Below are 22,301 nucleotides of genomic sequence, written 5' to 3'. Positions count from 1 at the left end.
AGAGCTAGCTCAGAGTCCAGCCTGGAATCTTAAAAAACATAATCAAGGGCTGGAGAGATGCCTCAGCAGTTAAGAGCACTGACTGCTCTTCCAGAGGTCCTGAGTTCAAATCCCAGCAACCACATGGTGGCTCACAACCATCTGTAATGGGATCTGATGCCCTCTTCTGGTGTGTCTGAAGACAGCTACAGTGTACTTATATATAATAAATCTTTAAAAGAAAGAAAGAATTATAACCAAAAGAACAAAAAATGTTAACTCCCCATGCTTTTGAATTTAAGCCAAGCCATGAAAATCACACAAACTGTCAGCCTGTTAATATTACAAAAGGCCACAGAAATGAGAGGCAGGGGAGTCAGGTGGGCATAAGGAAATGTGGTTGGGACAATTCCTTGGTCTCCAGGGAATATAAAGCTTTTAAACGAATGCACAGGATAAAAAAGCAACAACCCTACCATTCCCTTAGCAAATCTCTCTTATTTCAACACTAAGAAGGACACCAGTTTTCCCCAAACTGTGACCAAACGAGTTTCTTTACTGAGCTCTTGCACGAACACAGTGTCCCTGGTCTGTGCTACTTAATCAGCTCCCGTCTTGCTAGCTAAGTAAAATGGCCACGGAAGGCTCAGAGTCCTATCTATCTCCTTGCTTAGAATCCCCACAGGGCCAGAAGGAGCAAATTATCTCAGGTCAGGGAGTTACTAACTAGAGGCAAGTTCTCTTCCACAGCCCATGAAAAGCAGACAGTAAAGTATCATGTCCAGCTAAGACAATTATAGAGGGGACATGTTTGTGGCCCAGCACTAAGACAGCAGAACTGGATGGAGGCTCACCCTTTCTCTGGCCCGACTGAAACACGGGGTGAGTTAAAAGTCAGCCTGAGCATAAGAAGGAAGATCCTCTCCACAACTAGTCAACGCAGAGAGTGACACTCCGCCCTGAACAGGACATTTGTATCCTATCCCTCCCCACATCAGGCAATATCACCAACAAGGGAGCAGATCCACTGTTAGAGCCAAAAGCTGTGTGAGGGATGCTATGAAATGCTGTCTTCTAGACATGACTGGGCCATCGCACACACGCACTCAGCAGCTGCAGCTGTCAGCACGAGGCCTACAGGAGACGAAGCCAGTCGACACTCCAGCATGGGCAGAGGGGGCCCATGAGGCCCCACTCGTGGCTCTGGAGCTACTGGCAGTTGATGACCACTAGGAAGGGGAGACTCAGTTCTGTCCAGGCATGCGGATATGATCTACAAACACCGTAATTATGTATGAAGTTGCTGAAGAATAAAATAAGGAATAATGATATGTTTTCTATTTCTTAAGCTTTGCTTTGTGTGTAGGGTGTATTGTCTACATGTATGTCTTTGTACTCCATGGATGCCTGGACACATCAGATCCCCTGAGACTGGAGTTACAGATGATTTTGAGCCATGATGTGGGTGCTGGGAATCAAACCTGGGCCCCCCGGAAGAGAACCAGTGTTCTTACCCTTAAGCCATCTCTGTAGTCCCAAGATGATTTTTTTTTTAAAATCCTGTCTTCAAAAGAGAAAAAACCAAGCACTAAATATACAAAATAGAGTAACCTATATCATTTATTATTATTATTATTATTATTATTATTATTATTATTATTATTATTATATACTAAATACATGTCCTTTCACTAGAAATGGCAACTTTTTCTCTAGAGAGGTTTCTCTCTGTAACTCCTGCTGGCCTCTAACTCTCATGCTCCTAAGTTAGCTTCAGCAGGCTGGGATTGTAGGCAAGCATCCCCATGGCCACCTCAGAACACATTTTACCATGACACCAGTGGCATTCACTCAGTCAGACCTCTGATAAAGGCAGATGACAGAGATGACAGAAGCGGGCAACAACGAAAGCCCTGCCACAGGACGAGGTGGCCCACAGCTGTCACCACAGCACTGCAACACAAAGACAGGAAGGCTGGCCAGCAGGGCCACATGGTCCACACGGTGAGCTCTCAGCCAGCCTGCACTGCTAGTAAGATCCTTTCTCAAAAATCAATCCATCAGTCAATAAAGATGAGTGACCGTCACCTGCTCCAATGCCACACATCAATTTCTAGTTGTTTTCCACTGTCTACCATGCCCCCGGGTACCAAGGCTGCCTTTAAGAGCTAACAACATTTGCCCTGAAATATCCTTAATTTTAATAAGGGCCAAAATGCTAAAAATCAAGACACTACAGACTGCACACCAAACTTGTACCTATAGGACCACATCAGGGAATAAAACCCAATTTTGCCTCAAACTCAAGTGTCTTAAGGTCTGACTCTGTGAGGACAGAAAGCTAGGAAATGGGAACTAAAAAAGAAACACCTAGGGCTGACCAAGGAAAAGACATTTCAAACCTGTCTGACTCATAGCTAATCACCTGTCTACCATGGCTGAGTATCAGGGGTCCTGAGAAGCTGGAGCCTCCTGAAGTCAGTCACAGGCAATTCTAGACACAAATTCCTGACAACACGAGATTATAGGAGACCCTCTTACAAAAACAACACATAAGAATAGTGGACCAAGAAATGTACAGAATAGAATGGCTGGAGACTGGAAAATCCTCACATGAACACTTTGTATTCAGTCCTGAGATATCATCCACTCTTCCACCAAGCGCTCAGCTTGTGACATAAATCCCACAGGAGAAGAGAGTCCTCTTACCTGAGACGGAGTAGACACAGAGCTTCCGGGAGTGCAGCACAGCCAAATGGAGCATCTCAGAGCCTCTGTGAACAGGACAGTTTCAAAAGCTTTTAAGTGTTAGTTTCAGATAGAACCTCAAAGTTACAAATTATTTTCAAAAAATGGGCTCATAACTATAGTTACTAAGAGTTAATAGAACAATATGTAAACATAAGTCTAAGCTGAGAAATATTCACACCAATGGGCACCTGCCTCTGATTCAAGCCACACACAAGGCTGAGTCAGGGGAGCCGACGACTCCCTAGAGACAGCCAGGTCTACAGAGGGAGATAAATGGGAGAGGAAGAGGGGAGATGGCCAGGCATGGTGGACACAGCTTCAATTACAGCACTGAGGGTGGAGACAGGCAGGTCTCCATGAGTTCCAGGCCAGGCAGGTCTACAGAGTGAGCTCCAGCTGGTGACGCATAGTAAGACCTGTCTCCAGAAACAAGAGAGGAGAACAGGGGTGTGAAAGAGGAGAGGGCTGACGGAAGAGGAGACCAAACTCAGGGCCCTGAAGAGTCAGGCCTGAGCCTCTGTGAGTCCACTCCACAGCAAGCTCCAAGTCTGCTCCTGCCTCCCGACCAACTCGCCTATGCCTCCCGACAAGTCCCCTGATCTCCCCCGGGAGGATAAGAGGTCACAAGCCGGTGGAGGTGCCTGGTGGAATGAACAAGCACCATGCTGTCAGTGTTAACATGACACAGACGACCTCCAGACTCCAGCTCTCTTTAGAAAACTCTCAGCTCTCACTGAAGCTCGAATAGAAATGGAATACTAGCGTCTACACTGCCCCTCCTACCAGGTTGCTGGGCACAGTCGTCAGGGGCTCACAAGGGGCGCTAATGAGGAGAGGCTGCGGAAGGCTCTGGTTGACTTGGGGACGATCACCAGACTCGGAAGGTGGCATCTGCCTGGGTCTGGGCTCTTGCCAGGAAAGCCAGAAAGCAGATGTGAAACATCCTGGTTCTTTTAAATTAGTAGCTCTTTTAGACTTAAAACACTGCGGGCCAGCATGCCCTTGTGGGCATCTCTGTTGCAGACTCAAGGTTAAAGTCTGAAGAGAAGTCTGCTGATGCGCCTTCCCCACATGCCCGCTCACCGGAGCCTGGCACCCGCCTGACACAGGAAGAGGTGCACGAGGCCACACACGCACAGCATTGGCCAACGGCTCAACGAGTCCCTCAGCCTTGGCCTCCCTGCCACCAAAGTGTGACAGATGCTATTCAGCTACCACAGACTCAGTAGTGCTTCCAGAACTTTGTGGGCCGGGGCACTCCGCACAATACTTTCTCCTTATTCCAAAAGAGAACAAGATGGCATGAAAAGAAAGCCCCGCCCAGACTGCGTCACAACGGGGTCTGAGCCTTGGCTGCGTGCTTTTGCACTCTAACACGTCTTTCTCTAAAGTGCAGATCATCACATGCTACAGGTAAGGTCACTGAGACAGAGGCTGCAAAAGAGGCCGAGAGCCTGTCACCAGCTCTGATGCCCTTTTCTGTACTCTGCACGCATGCTACACACACATACACATAAGTAAAAGTAAGTAAATCTCTAAAAAAATAACTGGCAAAAGAAGAGGGCAGCCATTTGTTGTCACCCACCTTCCTTCCCACCAAGTGACCACAGAAGTGAGAGCAGAGCATAGGTCCACCATAGACCATGGCTGACCACTGCCCATGCCACGGAACAGGACCACCAACCATAGACCATGGCTGACCACTGCCCATGCCACGGCACAGGACCACCAACCATAGACCATGGCTGACCACTGCCCATGCCACGGCACAGGACCACCAACCATAGACCAGGGCTGACCACTGCCCATGCCACGGCACAGGACCACCAACCATAGACCATGGCTGACCACTGCCCATGCCACAGCACAGGACCACCAACCATAGACCAGGGCTGACCACTGCCCATGCCACGGCACAGGACCACCAACCATAGACCAGGGCTGACCACTGCCCATGCCACGGCACAGGACCACTAACCATAGACCAGGGCTGACCACTGCCCATGCCACGGCACAGGACCACTAACCACATGACCAGGGCTGATCACAGACCAGGCCACAGCACAGGACCACTAACCATAGACCATGGCTGACCACTGCCCATGCCACGGTACAGGACCACTAACCACATGACCATGGCTGACCACTGCCCATGCCATGGCACCGGACCACTAACCATTTTCCAGGCCTGACCACTGCCCATGCCACGGCACAGGACTACTAACCATAGACCATGGCTGACCACTGCCCATGCCACGGCACAGGACCACCAACCATAGACCAGGGCCGACCATAGCCCATGCCACAGCACAGGACCACTAACCATAGATCATGGCTGACCACTGCCCATGCCACAGCACAGGACCACCAACCATAGACCAGGGCTGATCATAGACCAGGCCACAGCACAGGACCACCAACCATAGACCAGGGCTGACCACTGCCCATGCCACGGCACAGGACCACCAACCATAGACCATGGCTGACCACTGCCCATGCCACGGCACAGGACCACTAACCATAGACCAGGGCTGACCACTGCCCATGCCACGGCACAGGACCACCAACCATAGACCAGGGCTGACCACTGCCCATGCCACGGCACAGGACCACTAACCATAGACCAGGGCTGACCATAGCTCATGCCACGGCACAGGACCACTAACCATAGACCATGGCTGACCACTGCCCATGCCACAGCACAGGACCACCAACCATAGACCAGGGCTGATCATAGACCAGGCCACAGCACAGGACCACCAACCATAGACCAGGGCTGACCACTGCCCATGCCACGGCACAGGACCACCAACCATAGACCATGGCTGACCACTGCCCATGCCACGGCACAGGACCACTAACCATAGACCAGGGCTGACCACTGCCCATGCCACGGCACAGGACCACTAACCATAGACCATGGCTGACCACTGCCCATGCCATGGCATAGGATCACCAACCACATGACCAGGGCTGACCACTGCCCATGCCACGGCACAGGACCACCAACCACATGACCAGGGTTGGTCACGGCCCATGCCATGGGTGGGACAAACATTAAATCATCTCTGCCATTGCCCAGAAAAAGCAACAGAACAGAGAGAGAAAAGGCCACACTGAGCTGAGCTGCTCAGAGCAGACAGTGTCGTGGTAACAACTGCACTGTGGGCAGGAACTCTAGGGATGAAAGGTCTGCGTCTCCTCCTAGCACTCTAGCATGGCTTTAGGTGGATCTGCCTTTTGATGAGCGGTCCCTTAGCCAACTGGAGACAACTGCATATTTAAAGGTGGAAGTAGATTTCACTGTTTACTGCAACATACTGTGCTCTGAGGAGGTGCCCTAAAATCGTGTAGGAGATGGGATGGAATTGTAATAGACGTGAACCATTTCCACCCTGAAAATCCAAAGATCTGGTTTCAGAGTTGTTCTCCTGAACGGATCAATGTCAGGACTGGAGTTTCAGTCCCACCCTTGAGTTCAGCCTTCCAAGCAGGTGCACTCGCTCACAGGAGCAAGAAACCAAGGCTTCCTTCTGACGAGATTTCCAGCTTATGGCCAAGAACACAAATGGAGGCCCCATCCCAGAACTACCTCTCTAACCTCTGCCTCCTGTCCTCATCATTCTCCCTATGGGAAGATAACTAACTCTGCTGAATGTCATGTGGAGAACTGGGAGCAAGCCTGAGTTCACATAAGGGAGCAATAAACATGTTCTAGGAGCCCATCCAAACTCCCTGGTAGACTTTGGATCACACACTTTAAAGTGTCCTTGGTTCTGGCTTCTCCCAGTTCTCTACCTGGGACTTAAAATGTTAAGGCGTTGTATTAACTCATGTTTTTAAAAATGGCAATAATGTAACAATTGCCTACCTTGGGTTACAATCCCCAGTACTACAGAACAAACAGAGGGGGAAAGAGAAGAGGAGAGAGTACATGACGGGGGAAAGAAGAGGGGAGGAGAAGAGATGGGAGGGAAGAGGTGTCAAGGACCAGCCTCAGCTTGGGGAGAAGTTCTCAGACAAGAGGTGTTTGAGAGAAGCAAAACAAATGACTCAAAGTCAAATCATGGGTCCAAGCTGGTGACCTGTGTTCTGCTCTAAACAGCTTTCCAGACTGCTCTATGTTTGCTTGGACAGTTCTTCAAGTAATTCTCTCCTGTTATTCAAAAAGATTTTCTGTATAGCTCATTTCTTACAGATCAAAAGCCCAGAGATTTTTTTATTTTATTTATCAATTCAGTCATTACTCCAGGTTCCCTTTTGGTTATCTCATGAATCATGACCCCCAGACCCTTAATTCTTAGAAAGAGACAGCAAGCGTAAGCACAGACAATAAGATAGCTGGATGTGACCCTACCATGGAATTACCATACCTACTACACCCAGTCCTGGATCTAAACTCCCTCTGTCCCAGGCTGACCTTGAACTCAGGAATCTGCCTACCTTTGTATCTGCTTGTCTTTGTATCTTTCTAACAGGCTGGCTCATGGTGCAGCTGCTTCTATCCCTTTAGATCTGTGATGCTCCTTATACAATTCATATTGCATCTTTATATTTTGGATAGTTGAGAAATTTCTCTACTCATGTTTTCAGTGTTATTTCCCACAGCCTTAAGGGCTGTCCTGAAGGTCACAGCATTCTACCATTTTGCTAAGACACAGACAGGACCTCGCCTCTAGGATTCATGCTGTCTCTAATTATCATAGAGTCATTAACCTTGGCAGAGGGAACACTCCTCAAAGGAGAAACATGAAAATGTGTACACTATTGTACAAAAAAGCCTTATGCTCACAGCAACCATCAACACTCATGAAGGCCCACACTGCTGGCTCTGTTCCAGGGGTAGGAAACCATGTCATACTGTCCCTTACATGGTCAAGCTGGACTCAGCAGAAGAGAATGGAGAGGACAGAAATTACAAATGTAAAGTTAGCTGGGCATAGTGATACATATTTAATCCAGCACTTAAGAAGCAGAAGCAGGTAAATCTCTGAGTTCAAAGCCAGCCTGATCTACATAGTGAAATCCAGGCCAGTATCAAAAAATAGAATAAAATAAAGTCTTTGCTCAATGGTGAAATAATGGCACAGAGATTAAGTGGGGGGTGAGGGGGGAGCCAAATACCTCTGACTGGATTTAGAATCTGATTCACAGGAAGGAATTCATGCCAGGCACCATGAACCTGGTCAGAAGCCCATGGATAGAGGTCATAGGACCTGGGAGAACCTGATTGCTGTACACTAACCAGTCAAGTTGCCAAGCTGCCTTCTAAATGTTTATATGCACACCCATAGACCTGTGCTATGCTCACCCTCAGTCAGAGGAACTTCTTTCTGGAGTGGTTGCTAGGAGAAGGAAAGTCATTTTCCCTTTAGGTATGGCCACTAGCATATTCCCATGCTATAGTAGATGGCCCTACCCCCACACATGCACCAGCAGCTCTATTTAGCCTCAATATTAGTTAGGTTACCAAAAGAAAAAAAGAAGGAGGACTTAATGCTAGGGTTATCCAGAGGGAGTTGGAGGGCTGGGTGAGGGTGAATGTGAACTAAATATACACAGTATGCATAAATGAAATTCTCAAATAGCATAAACGTCATATTGAAAATTATGTTAAACTATAAAGTTAATGGCACATAGCTCTGGTATCCAGCCACTAGGAGGCTGAGGCGAGAGCACCATCAGTTGTTGAAGCCAGAGGGGTGCACACAATGAGACTCTATCTCCATTTCACTGGAATAGTCAATAAAGACCAAACGAAAAGGGAAAATGCACCTGAGATGGAGAACCTTTGAGCATCCTACTTTGTAAACCCAGCGTGTCCAGGTTCACAATGACCACCTGTCTACAATGTGCACAATGACCCCTAACCACCACCGGCATTTCGATGGAATCAAAATTTACCAGTCATCTAAATGATAGTGTCTCCCTGATTCAGCCTGTCACCATCCATAAAAGGCTTGGTTTTGTTGATATTTTGTTGTTTGGGGGGTTTGTTTGTTTGTTTCTATTTTTATGGGGTGTGTGATTTGCCTGCATATATATCTATACACCACACACATGCAGTGCCCACAGAAGCCAGAAGAGAGAGATGGCTCCCCTGAAACTGAAGTAACTGACTCCTATGAGCTGCGATGTGGGTGCTAGGAATCTCTGGACTAGGAACCAGTGTCTTAACCACTGACCCATCTCTCCACCCTGTGAATTTAGTTAAATTAAACATAATTACATTATTCTGTCCTCTCTTTTCCTCACTCCAACCCCTCCTGTGTTCTCCCCTACTGCCTTCTCAAATAACCTGGCTCTTTTCTTTGATATTGTGGCATGGGGTTGGGGAAGGGAGATGGACAAACTATTTAACCATTTAGGACACTAGCCCATGGGGTGCCTGATTCTCCTTCTCTGGGCCATCACTGCCTGCTCATAGTTCTTTATGTATAGGAGGGACTTTCTCCCCTACACACTAGCATGCATAGTGACACTGTCATTGTTCAGTGTTGGGCACAAAGGTTCTTGTGCTCACAGATAAGCACTAGGAGAACCCAGAATGTTAAACACCCAGGGTTGTCTCTTCAAAGATGGATGGATGGATGGATGGATGGATGGATGGATGGATGGATGGATGGCTTTTTGAAATTAGCATGTAGTGGTTGTATCAACAGCGGGCTTCGTTGTGCTGTTCCCGGGATGTGTATCAGGCACCCTGCTGACCTCCCCTCCTCTGCTCCTATCTCTCCCTGTTGATCCCATTTCTAGTCATAACTCTCTATTAAATTTTGGAGTTTTCCTTGTCTTGTTTTCCTTTGTTTAGAGGTTTTGAGAAGGGTATCTCCATGTAGTCCAGGCTGGCCCCAAACTCATAGTAGATTTGCTTCAACCGTTCCATGCTGGGATTATGGGTGGCATCAACATACTCAGATCACAGTATTTTTAAAGACCAAAAAAATGCAGATTTTCTGGATGTCCTGGCTACTTTTCTGTTGCCATGATAAAATGCCATGACCAAAAGCCATGTAAGGAAGTGGCACACAGTTCCAGGGGGATAAGTGTTTGCAATGGTGGGGAAAGTGTGGCAGAGAGAGCAGGAATCAGAGATGTAGAAGAGTGTGAGCTATAACTCTCAGAGGCCGCCCCCAGTGAGCTTCCTCCAGGATGGCTCTACATCTCAAAGTTCCACAACTTCCCCAGACAGCACCCCCACCTGGGCCTCAGATGCTCCCACAGAGGACATTGCTCACTCAAAGCACAACAGTGGGCAAGATGACACACTCCGGTAATCCAAGAACTGAAGAGGCTGAGGCAGGGGGATTGCAAGTTATAAGCCAACTCCAGCTTGAACTATATCAAAAACAATTAATTAAATTAACAAAGAAAGGAAGAAGAAGAAGGGCAGAAAGGAAAAACATTTCATTTTAAGAAAATTAAATTCATGCATATCAGTAAGCTAAGGTGAGAGGAACACAAATGTGAGATCAAACAACTTATCTAGAAAATTCCAACCCAGGATAGCTAAAGCTATCCTCAACAATAAAAGGAATTCAGGGGGAATCACTATCCCTGAACTCAAGCAGTATTACAGAGCAATAGTGATAAAAACTGCATGGTATTGGTACAGAGACAGACAGATAGACCAATGGAATAGAATTGAAGACCCAGAAATGAACCCACACACCTATGGTCACTTGATTTTTGACAAAGGAGCCAAAACCATCCAATGGAAAAAAGATAGCATTTTCAGCAAATGGTGCTGGTTCAACTGGAGGGCAACATGTAGAAGAATGCAGATCGATCCATCCTTATCACCCTGTACAAAGCTTAAGTCCAAGTGGATCAAGGACCTCCACATCAAACCAGACACACTCAAACTAATAGAAGAAAAACTAGGGAAGCATCTGGAACACATGGGCACTGGAAAAAATTTCCTGAACAAAACACCAATGGCTTATGCTCTAAGATCAAGCATCGACAAATGGGATCTCATAAAACTGCAAAGCTTCTGTAAGGCAAAGGACACTGTGGTTAGGACAAAACGGCAACCAACAGATTGGGAAAAGATCTTTACCAATCCTATAACAGATAGAGGCCTTATATCCAAAATATACAAAGAACTCAAGAAGTTAGACCGCAGGGAAACAAATAACCCTATTAAAAAATGGGGTTCAGAGCTAAACAAAGAATTCACAGCTGAGGAATGCCGAATGGCTGAGAAACACCTAAAGAAATGTTCAACATCTTTAGTCATAAGGGAAATGCAAATCAAAACAACCCTGAGATTTCACCTCACACCAGTGAGAATGGCTAAGATCAAAAACTCAGGTGACAGCAGATGCTGGCGAGGATGTGGAGAAAGAGGAACACTCCTCCATTGTTGGTGGGATTGCAGACTGGTAAAACCATTCTGGAAATCAGTCTGGAGGTTCCTCAGAAAATTGGACATTGAACTGCCTGAGGATCCAGCTATACCTCTCTTGGGCATATACCCAAAAGATGCCTCAACATATAAAAGAGACACGTGCTCCACTATGTTCATCGCAGCCTTATTTATAATAGCCAGAAACTGGAAAGAACCCAGATGCCCTTCAACAGAGGAATGGATACAGAAAATGTGGTACATCTACACAATGGAATATTACTCAGCTATCAAAAACAACGAGTTTATGAAATTCGTAGGCAAATGGTTGGAACTGGAAAATATCATCCTGAGTGAGCTAACCCAATCACAAAAAGACATACATGGTATGCACTCATTGATAAGTGGCTATTAGCCCAAATGCTTGAATTACCCTAGATCCCTAGAACAAACGAAACTCAAGACGGATGATCAAAATGTGAATGCTTCACTCCTTCTTTAAATGAGGAAAAAGAATACCCTTGGCAGGGAAGGGAGAGGCAAAGATTAAAACAGAGACTGAAGGAACACCCATTCAGAGCCTGCCCCATATGTGGCCCATACATATACAGCCACCCAATTAGACAAGATGGATGAAGCAAAGAAGTGCAGACCGACAGGAGCCGGATGTAGATCGCTCCTGAGAGACACAGCCAGAATACAGCAAATACAGAGGCGAATGCCAGCAGCAAACCACTGAACTGAGAATAGGTCCCCCGTTGAAGGAATCAGAGAAAGAACTGGAAGAGCTTGAAGGTGCTCGAGACCCCAAAAGTACAACAATGTCAAGCAACCAGAGCTTCCAGGGACTAAGCCACTACCTAAAGACTATACATGGACTGACCCTGGACTCTGACCCCATAGGTAGCAATGAATATCCTAGTAAGTGCACCAGTGGAAGGGGAAGCCCTGGGTCCTGCTAAGACTGAACCCCCAGTGAACTAGACTATGGGGGGAGGGTGGCAATGGGGGGAGGTTTGGGAGGGGAACACCCATAAGGAAGGGGAGGGGGGAGGGTGATGTTTGTCCGGAAACCGGGAAAGGGAATAACACTTGAAATGTATATAAGAAATACTCAAGTTAATAAAAAAAAATAAAAAAAATAAAAAAAAAAGAAAGTACAGAAGCTCAAACAAGGAAGAAAAAAAAAAGAAAAAAAAGAAAATTCCAGGTGGGGTGCATAATAAAATCCTGCCAAGAAAGAAAAAGAAGAGAAAAACAGAAAGAAACAAACAAACAAGAGGTGGTTTGATTATGCTTGACCCAGGGGGTGGCACTATCAGGAGGTGTGGCTTTGTTGCAGTCGGTGTTGGAGGAAATGTGTCACTGTGGGCGTGGGCTTTGAGACCTTCCTCCTAGCTGCCTGAAAGCCAATCTGTTTGCCTTCAGATGAAGATGTAGGACTCTCAGCTCCACCTGCACCATGCCTGCCTGGATGCTGCCATGTTCCCACCTTGATAATGGACGGAACCTCTGAACCCATAGCCAGCCCCAATTAAAAGTCACCCTTATAAAAGTTGCCTTGGTCGTGGAGTCTGTTCACAGCAGTAAAACCCTAAGACAGACAGACTGACTAAGAAAGAGGGAGGGAAGGAGGGATGGAAAAAAGGAAAAAGAGAAGGAAAGAAAAAGGAAAGGAAAGGGAAGGGAAGGGAAGGGAAGGGAAGGGAAGGGAAGGGAAGGGAAGGGAAGGGAAGGGAAGGGAGACAGAAATCCAGAAATAGGCAACCAGGATAGAAGGAAGTTCTTGAAGAAAGGGAGGGAGGAAGGGAAAGACAGGGTGGGGAGATACAGAGATAAGGAAGGGTGGCAGAGAAGGAAGAAAAAGAAGAAGAGAAGAAGAGCAGGAAGAAGAGGAGGGGAAAGCACTTTTTTTGTTTTTTATTTTTTGTATTTTTTTTTCTTATAAACAAAGTACCCGGTAGCTGTCTTCAGACACCGGAAGAGGGCATCGGATCCCATTACAGATGGTTGTGAGCCACCGTGTGGTTGCTGGGAATTGAACTCAAGACCTCTGGAAGAGGAGTCAGTGCTCTTAACAGCTGAACCATCTCTCTGGTCCAGAAAGTACTTTGAAACAGATTTCTTTTAGGACAGAACCTTTCTATTTGAATCTTTCTGTAGTTATTAAACAGATATTTACCTGACACCGGTGAAGTGTTCTTTAATAATATTTGCTTTTTCTTTATTTGGCTTTGTTTATAAGTTTATCTCTTTGTCCTGGTGCTGTACTATGTCTAATATCCAAGTCCCATTACCATAAACATGTTCTCAGTATTGAAGTGAGCTTGCTGAGCAATCCTAAGGATCACTGTTCAGACCCCAGCACCCTTACAGCACGTGAGGCATGAGTCCCCACACTCCTGTGACCCAGCTCCAGTGAGGGCAGAAACAGGAGGTCTGGATACCTAGACAAGCAATTGCAAGCCCCGGGTTCAGGTTCACTCTCTCCAAGGAGAAGGAGGCAGAGAGCATGCACTGCACGTATGTACACGTACTCACACACACGGACACAAACACACATAAACCCCTAGATTAGCACATCCTAAATGCACATGTTTCCACATGTTTAAGCATGAAGTCTGCCTGCATGACATACCTCTATAGCATACATAGCTCATGGAATATTTTTTAAATCCATGAAAGCGTCACTGTAAGGGACAGGTCTAATCCCCAAGAAGGAAACTCCCACAAACAATGGGCTCTACTCACGAGACAAACTTCCCAACTTCCACTTGCAGCACTGGGTCCCGCAGATGCACTTCTAGAAGTAAATCTTCAGCCTGAGGCCCACCTCCGGTTTTTACAGGATGGGGATTGAAGATTCTCAGGTAGCCCATGAAGCTGCCCACAATGATTTTATCTGTAAACAGATTTTGAAAACACAGAGTAAGAAACAGGCAAAGATCATTGATCAAAGATCTTTCTGAAGACTGAAGGAGTCAGAATACTCAAACACAAAAGTCACCGTTTCAGGGATGGGGATTTAGCTCAGTGGTAGAGCGCTTGCCTAGCAATCGCAAGGCCCTGGGTTCGGTCCCCAGCTCCGAAAAAAAAGAGAAAAAAAAAAAAAAAAAAGAGAGAGAGAGAGAAAAAGTCACCGTTTCAACAGATGATGTGATTAAGGTTATCCTACCTGAGTCACACATTCCCTCTCAAAGAACAGCTCTACGCCACTAAAGTCAAGGAAACTAGTAAGTTAGAGCATGGTTTTCTTAAGATCAACTGGTATTCATCATAATTTAGCTCAGCAAAAGCAAGTCACTGTCTCAAGACTGGTAAAGATTACCATCCGGTTCTGTCCTGGAATGTTAAGTCTGTACTGATTGTGAATGTTGAAGGCGCTCTGAGTGGGATGTTGGGGTCTCACTGGAGTGCCCCATAACAGTGAGCGGTGTGGATACAACAGGGTGAAGGAAAGGATGTGTGCAGGAATTTAAACTATGTCTCTCAAAATGGCATGTTCAAAGCCTTGCTCCAGGTGTGTGCTCTAGTTTGGAAATAGTCTTTGCAGATAGAACCAAGTTTAAAAGACAATGTGACTGTCCTTTAGGGGAAAAGGCAAGGGGAGTCCAAATGGCAAATTATGATACAAGCAGACAAGGTGAGATGGCACAGGCATTGAATCCTAACACCAAGGAAGCTGCCTTAGGTACTTCTCTAAGGCCTCTGACCAGGGAAGCTTATAAAAGTAAACATTTGATAAAGAGACTTATGGACACGAAGTCATGACCTCCATGGCAGCGCGCATGGCAGAAGGCAGGCAGGCATGGCACTGGAGTGGTAACCAAGTACTTTCTTACATACTCTCCCAAAAGCAGGAGGGAGAGGGAGAGAGAGACAGAGACAGAGAGAAAGAGAGAGAGAGAGAGAGAGAGAGAGAGAGAGAGAGAGAGAGACAGAGACAGAGGCAGAGAGAGAGACAGAGACAGAGACAGAGAGACAGACAGAGAGAGCTGGAATGACACAGAGACACACTCCCCCCCTATGGGAGCCATTCTCATTTAAAACTACCACAGAGGCTGAGGGAAGACAAAGAACTAGAAGCCATCTTGAGCTATCCTGTGAGCTCAAGTCCAGCCTAAGCTAGTGAAGGTAAGCCAAGGTTGGAAGACGTCCAGGTGACAATACTGGCAAAAATTGGAAGGACACATCTACAAATCAGAGTGTCTGGAATTACTGGAAATTAGAAGAAACAGAGAAGGATCTTAGAAGCTTGAGGAACCCTAGAAATGGTTGCTAAAGAAATGGCTCGGAAGTTAAGAGCACTTACTACTCTTGCATAGGAAATGCTGGGTCCAGTTCGCCGCACTTACATGATGGCTCAAAAACCACCAGCAACTCCGGTCCTGGTTATCTGATGCCCTCTTCTGGTCACCATGGAGTACTACATAAGATGGCACACATAAGACACCAACACATACTGTACACATTAAATAAATTAATTAAATGAGTTAAGTAATAAAAAATTAACTCTGTAAAAATAATATTAGAAGAGACAAAGAAATGCTAGAAACCTGAGAAATAGCAGGGTCCTGACAGCACCTTGCTTCCCAGAGCTTAGCATCTATAACAGACAGCATGTGTAGCTGCCATTTTAAGCCACTGAAGTATTGGTCACTGTAATGATACTGAGAAACAAATCTCCACTCACTCAGGAGGAGGTCTCCATTTGCTTACTCAGAGCTTACTGTGCCAGGCCATAGACTAAACAGTTCCCACAGACTAAGTCCTCAGCATCACTCTCCAGGAAAGGCAGCCCCATGGGGATTCCGACCCTAAGGAGACATAAAGCCACCAGGACTCCAAAGAACTGGACATGAGGAAGTAGAAGCAGAAACCACAGAGGATCGCACTCCCCCGTGGCTGGCTCAGCCTGCCTTCTTACACAGCCCACAGCCACCTGCCCTGGGATGGCCCCGCCCACAGAACGCTGGGGCCTCTAACACCAATCATTAATCAAGAAAATGCCCCAGATATGCATCCCAGGCCACTCTGGCAGAGGCAACTCCTGAACCGAGAGTCTCTCACTCGAGGTGACTGTGGTTTGTATCAAGTTGACAGAAACTAATCAGCACATGCCCATTGCCCATAACATTCCGGTGCAATAGACATCTGCCACCACTGGCCACCCAGACAGAAAGGAGAAATGAGGATGTATGTAAGCCAGCTTTTTCTACAGACGCTGGATAATTTAAAATACAGCCACGGCACATTTAAAGATCAAAAGTCATCTTGGAATAAAGAATAAGACTCGGGGTCTCTGACTCTGCAGAAAGAGTTAACATTTACAGCAGTGGAACTTAACACTGAGAATCGAATTCAAAGATAATTTCTTTGGCTCTTAAACTGTAGTGACATGTAAGTTGACAACTCTTGGATCTCTTAGGTAAAAGTGATGATACTAATCAGAAAGGGTTCATAACAGTTGCTAGGAATCAGGAAAGCTCATTCCTTACCGAGCTCCTTTGCGTGCTATCACGCCTTAGACTCCATCACACCCCATCACACCTCACTAAATAACCACGGTTTGATTTCAATAAAGCCCTTCGAAGATCAGGGGTGGAGGGCTAGGGAGACAGCTCAGCCGTTAGAGTGCTTGTCACTTTTCTGGAGGACCTGGGTTCTATTCCCGCCTCCACCTGGTGGCTCTAAATCTTCTGTAGCTCTAGTTCCAGGGGATCTGAGTCCTGTGCTCTTTTCTGGCCCTGAGGGGACCAGGCTCACACATGGTACACAGACATACATGAAGGCAAAATAAAATAAAATAATTTTTAAAAATCAGAGTCCATGAGAATGGCCAAGTCCACAGTTAATAGCCCACGCTCAGAAGCAAATTGTAAACATATGATTTTTAAAATGCCTGACTATCGCAATAACCAGACCTCAGATAGAAGTTTTACTCACGCAGCACCCCACGAGCAAACTTGAGCCTCGGGACCACAGGTAAGACCAACTTTTCTGCTGCAAGAGACCTGCCTGGTGAACTCGGGACACACAGAGGCAAAATTCCTCTAGGACCGGGCACTTCCTGTGTTTACCGGAAGTCCCACACCCTCGGATCCCGGCCCGCAGCAGCTCTCTGCTCCAAGACCCCGTGGGAGAGAGACCCAACCGCCTGATCACGTGGGCACTCCTGAGGCTGCAGAGTGGAAGAGACCACCAACACTGCCCACCCCTGCCCACATCCCTGGCCCAAGAGGAAACTGTATACAGCCTCTGGGATCCCGTGGGGGAGGGCCCAGGAGCGGCAGGACCCCTGCCTGAGACACCACCGGAACCTGAAGGAAACAGACCGGATAAACAGTTCTCTGCACCCAAATCCCGTGGGAGGGAGAGCTGAACCTTCAGAGAGGCAGACAAGCCTGGGAAACCAGAAGAGACTGTACTCTGCACACATCTCGGACACCAGAGGAAAACACCAAACGCCATCTGGAACCCTGGTGCACGGAGGCTCCCGGAAAGGGCGGCGCAGTTTTCCTGGTTGCTGCCGCCGCGGAGAGGTCGTAGGCAGCACCCCGCGAGCGAACTTCAGCGTTGGGACCACAGGTAAGACCAACTTTTCTGCTGCAAGTGACCTGCCTGGTGAACACCAGACACAGGCCCACAGGAACAGCTGAAGACCTGTAGATAGGAAAAACTACACGCCCGAAAGCAGAACACTCGGTCTCCATAACTGGCTGAAAGAAAACAGGAAAACAGGTCTACAGCACTCCTGACACACAGGCTTATAGGACAGTCTAGCCACTGTCAGAAATAGCAGAACAAAGGAACACTAGAGATAATCTGATGGCGAGAGGCAAGTGCAGGAACCCAAGCAACAGAAACCAAGACTACATGGCACCATCGGAGCCCAATTCTCCCATCAAAACAAACATGGAATATCCAAACACACCAGAAAAGCAAGATCTAGTTTCAAAATCATATTTGATCATGATGCTGGAGGACTTCAAGAAAGATGTGAAGAACTCCCTTAGAGAACAAGTAGAAGCCTACAGAGAGGAATCGCAAAAATCCCTGAAAGAATTCCAGGAAATCATAATTAAACAAGTAGAAGCCCATAGAGAGGAGTCACAAAAATCCCTGAAAGAATTTCAGGAAATCATAAATAAACAAGTAGAAGCCCATAGAGAGTAGTCACAAAAATCCCTGAAAGAATTCCAGGAAAACACAATCAAACAGTTGAAGGAATTAAAAATGGAAATAGAAGCAATCAAGAAAGAACACATGGAAACAACCCTGGATATAGAAAACCAAAAGAAGAGACAAGGAGCTGTAGATATGAGCTTCACCAACAGAATACAAGAGATGGAAGAGAGAATCTCAGGAGCAGAAGATTCCATAGAAATCATTGACTCAACTGTCAAAGATAATGTAAAGCGGAAAAAACTACTGGTCCAAAACATACAGGAAATCCAGGACTCAATGAGAAGATAAAACCTAAGGATAATAGGTATAGAAGAGAGTGAAGACTCCCAGCTCAAAGGACCAGTAAATATCTTCAACAAAATCACAGAAGAAAACTTCCCTAACCTAAAAAAAGAGATACCCATAGGCATACAAGAAGCCTACAGAATTCCAAATAGATTGGACCAGAAAAGAAACACCTCCTGTCACATAATAGTCAAAACACCAAACGCACAAAATAAAGAAAGAATATTAAAAGCAGTAAGGGAAAAAGGTCAAGTAACATATAAAGGCAGACCTATCAGAATTACACCAGACTTTTCGCCAGAAACTATGAAGGCCAGAAGATCCTGGACAGATGTCATACAGACCCTAAGAGAACACAAATGCCAGCCCAGGTTACTGTATCCTGCAAAACTCTCAATTAACATAGATGGAGAAACCAAGATATTCCATGACAAAACCAAATTTACACAATATCTTTCTACAAATCCAGCACTACAAAGGATAATAAATGGTAAAGCCCAACATAAGGAGGCAAGCTATACCCTAGAAGAAGCAAGAAACTAATCTTCTTGGCAACAAAACAAAGAGAAGAAAAGCACACAAACATAACCTCACATCCAAATATGAATATAACAGGAAGCAATAATCACTATTCCTTAATATCTCTCAACATCAATGGCCTCAACTCCCCAATAAAAAGACATAGATTAACAAACTGGATACGCAACGAGGACCCTGCATTCTGCTGCCTACAGGAAACACACCTCAGAGACAAAGACAGACACTACCTCAGAGTGAAAGGCCGGAAAACAACTTTCCAAGCAAATGGTCAGAAGAAGCAAGCTGGAGTAGCCATTCTAATATCAAATAAAATCAATTTTCAACTAAAATTCATCAAAAAAGATAAGGAAGGACACTTCATATTCATCAAAGGAAAAATCCACCAAGATGAACTCTCAATCCTAAATATCTATGCCCCAAATACAAGGGCACCTACATACGTAAAAGAAACCTTACTAAAGCGCAAAACACACATTGCACCTCACACAATAATAGTGGGAGATTTCAACACCCCACTCTCATGAATGGACAGATCATGGAAACAGAAATTAAACAGAGACGTAGACAGACTAAGAGAAGTCATGAGCCAAATGGACTTAACAGATATTTATAGAACATTCTATCCTAAAGCAAAAGGATATACCTTCTTCTCAGCTCCTCATGGTACTTTCTCCAAAATTGACCATATAATTGGTCAAAAAACGGGCCTCAACAGGTACAGAAAGATAGAAATAATCCCATGCGTGCTATCGGACCACCACGGCCTAAAACTGGTCTTCAATATCAATAAGGGAAGAATGCCCACATATACGTGGAAATTGAACAGTGCTCTACCCAATGATAACCTGGTCAAGGAAGAAATAAAGAAAGAAATTAAAGACTTTTTAGAATTTAATGAAAATGAAGGTACAACATACCCAAACTTATGGGACACAATGAAAGCTGTGCTAAGAGGAAAACTCATAGCGCTGAGTGCCTGCAGAAAGAAACAGGAAAGAGCATATGTCAGCAGCTTGACAGCACACCTAAAATCTCTAGAACAAAAAGAAGCAAATACACCCAGGAGGAGTAGAAGGCAGGAAATAATCAAACTCAGAGCTGAAATCAACCAAGTAGAAACAAAAAGGACCATAGAAAGAATCAACACAACCAAAGAAAATCAACAAGATAGATAAACCCTTAGCCAGACTAACGAGAGGACACAGAGAGTGTATCCAAATTAACAAAATCAGAAACGAAAAGGGAGACATAACTACAGATTCAGAGGAAATTCAAAAAATCATCAGATCTTACTATAAAAGCCTATATTCAACAAAACTTGAAAATCTGCAGGAAATGGACAATTTCCTAGACAGATACCAGTTACCGAAGTTAAATGAGGAACAGATAAACCAGTTAAACAACCCCATAACTCCTAAGGAAATAGAAGCAGTCATTAAAGGTCTCCCAACCAAAAAGAGCCCAGGTCCAGACGGGTTTAGTGCAGAATTCTATCAGATCTTCATAGAAGACCTCATACCAATATTATCCAAAATATTCCACAAAATTGAAACAGATGGATCACTACCGAATACCTTCTACGAAGCCACAATTACTCTTATACCTAAACCACACAAAGACCCAACAAAGAAAGAGAACTTCAGACCAATTTCCCTTATGAATATCGATGCAAAAATACTCAACAAAATTCTGGCAAACCGAATCCAAGAGCACATCAAAACAATCATCCACCATGACCAAGTAGGCTTCATCCCAGGCATGCAGGGATGGTTTAATATACGGAAAACCATCAACGTGATCCATTATATAAACAAACTGAAAGAACAAAACCACATGATCATTTCATTAGATGCTGAGAAAGCATTTGACAAAATTCAACACCCCTTCATGATAAAAGTAAGTCCTGGAAAGAATAGGAATTCAAGGCCCATACCAAAACATAGTAAAAGCCATATACAGCAAACCAGTTGCTAACAGTAAACTAAATGGAGAGAAACTTGAAGCAATCCCACTAAAATCAGGGACTAGACAAGGCTTCCCACTCTCTCCCTACTTATTCAATATAGTTCTTGAAGTTCTAGCCAGAGCAATCAGACAACAAAAGGAGGTCAAGAGGATACAGATCGGAAAAGAAGAAGTCAAAATATCACTATTTACAGATGATATGATAGTATATTTAAGTGATCCCAAAAGTTCCACCAGGGAACTACTAAAGCTGATAAGCAACTTCAGCAAAGTGGCTGGGTATAAAATTAACTCAAATAAATCAGTAGCCTTCCTCTACACAAAAGAGAAACAAGCCGAGAAAGAAATTAGGGAAACGATGCCCTTCATAATAGTCCCAAATAACATAAAATACCTCAGTGTGACTTTAACCAAGCAAGTAAAAGATTTGTACAATAAGAACTTCAAGACTCTGAAGAAAGAAATTGAAGAAGACCTCAGAAGATGGAAAGATCTCCCATGCTCATGGATTGGCAGGATTAATATAGTAAAAATGGCCATTTTACCAAAAGCGATCTACAGATTCAATGCAATCCCCATCAAAATACCAATCCAATTCTTCAAAGAGTTAGACAGAACAATTTGCAAATTCATCTGGAATAACAAAAAACCCAGGATAGCTAAAACTATCCTCAACAATAAAAGGAATTCAGGGGGAATCACTATCCCTGAACTCAAGCAGTATTACAGAGCAATAGTGATAAAAACTGCATGGTATTGGTACAGAGACAGACAGATAGACCAATGGAACAGAATTGAAGACCCAGAAATGAACCCACACACCTATGGGCACTTGATTTTTGACAAAAGAGCCAAAACCATCAAATGGAAAAAAGATAGCATTTTCAGCAAATGGTGCTGGTTCAACTGGAGGTCAACATGTAGAAGAATGCAGATCGATCCAGGCTTATCACCCTGTACAAAGCTTAAGTCCAAGTGGATCAAGGACCTCCACATCAAACCAGATACACTCAAACTACTAGAAGAAAAACTAGGGAAGCATCTGGAACACATGGGCACTGGAGAAAATTTCCTGAACAAAACACCAATGGCTTATGCTCTAAGATCAAGCATCGACAAATGGGATCTCATAAAACTGCAAAGCTTCTGTAAGGCAAAGGACACTGTGGTTAGGACAAAACGGCAACCAACAGATTGGGAAAAGATCTTTACCAATCCTACAACAGATAGAGGTCTTATATCC

General features: G+C 45.2%; 1 protein-coding gene across 27 annotated transcripts in view; it reads right to left on the bottom strand.

Moving 5' to 3' along the window:
* Positions 1 to 22,301, bottom strand: part of Bbs9 (Bardet-Biedl syndrome 9) — a 425,044-nt gene that overhangs the window by 378,628 nt on the left and 24,115 nt on the right. For 16 of the 27 annotated variants that reach the window (XM_039082282.2, XM_039082284.2, XM_063265362.1 and 13 more), the window contains 2 exons: positions 13,832 to 13,982; positions 2,689 to 2,753 (listed from right to left, as the gene is read on the bottom strand). In XM_039082282.2, the coding sequence (XP_038938210.1) occupies positions 2,689 to 2,753; positions 13,832 to 13,982 (216 nt within the window). Of the gene's footprint in view, positions 1 to 2,688; positions 2,754 to 13,831; positions 13,983 to 15,392; positions 15,507 to 22,301 lie in introns of all 27 variants that reach the window. The other 11 variants (XM_039082279.2, XM_063265354.1, XM_063265357.1 and 8 more) reach the window with 1 other exon arrangement.

This window comes from Rattus norvegicus, chromosome 8 (assembly GCF_036323735.1).
Source record: "Rattus norvegicus strain BN/NHsdMcwi chromosome 8, GRCr8, whole genome shotgun sequence".
In the NCBI taxonomy this organism is placed as follows: domain Eukaryota; kingdom Metazoa; phylum Chordata; class Mammalia; order Rodentia; family Muridae; genus Rattus; species Rattus norvegicus.
This window is presented reverse-complemented; position numbering and strand designations above follow the sequence as displayed.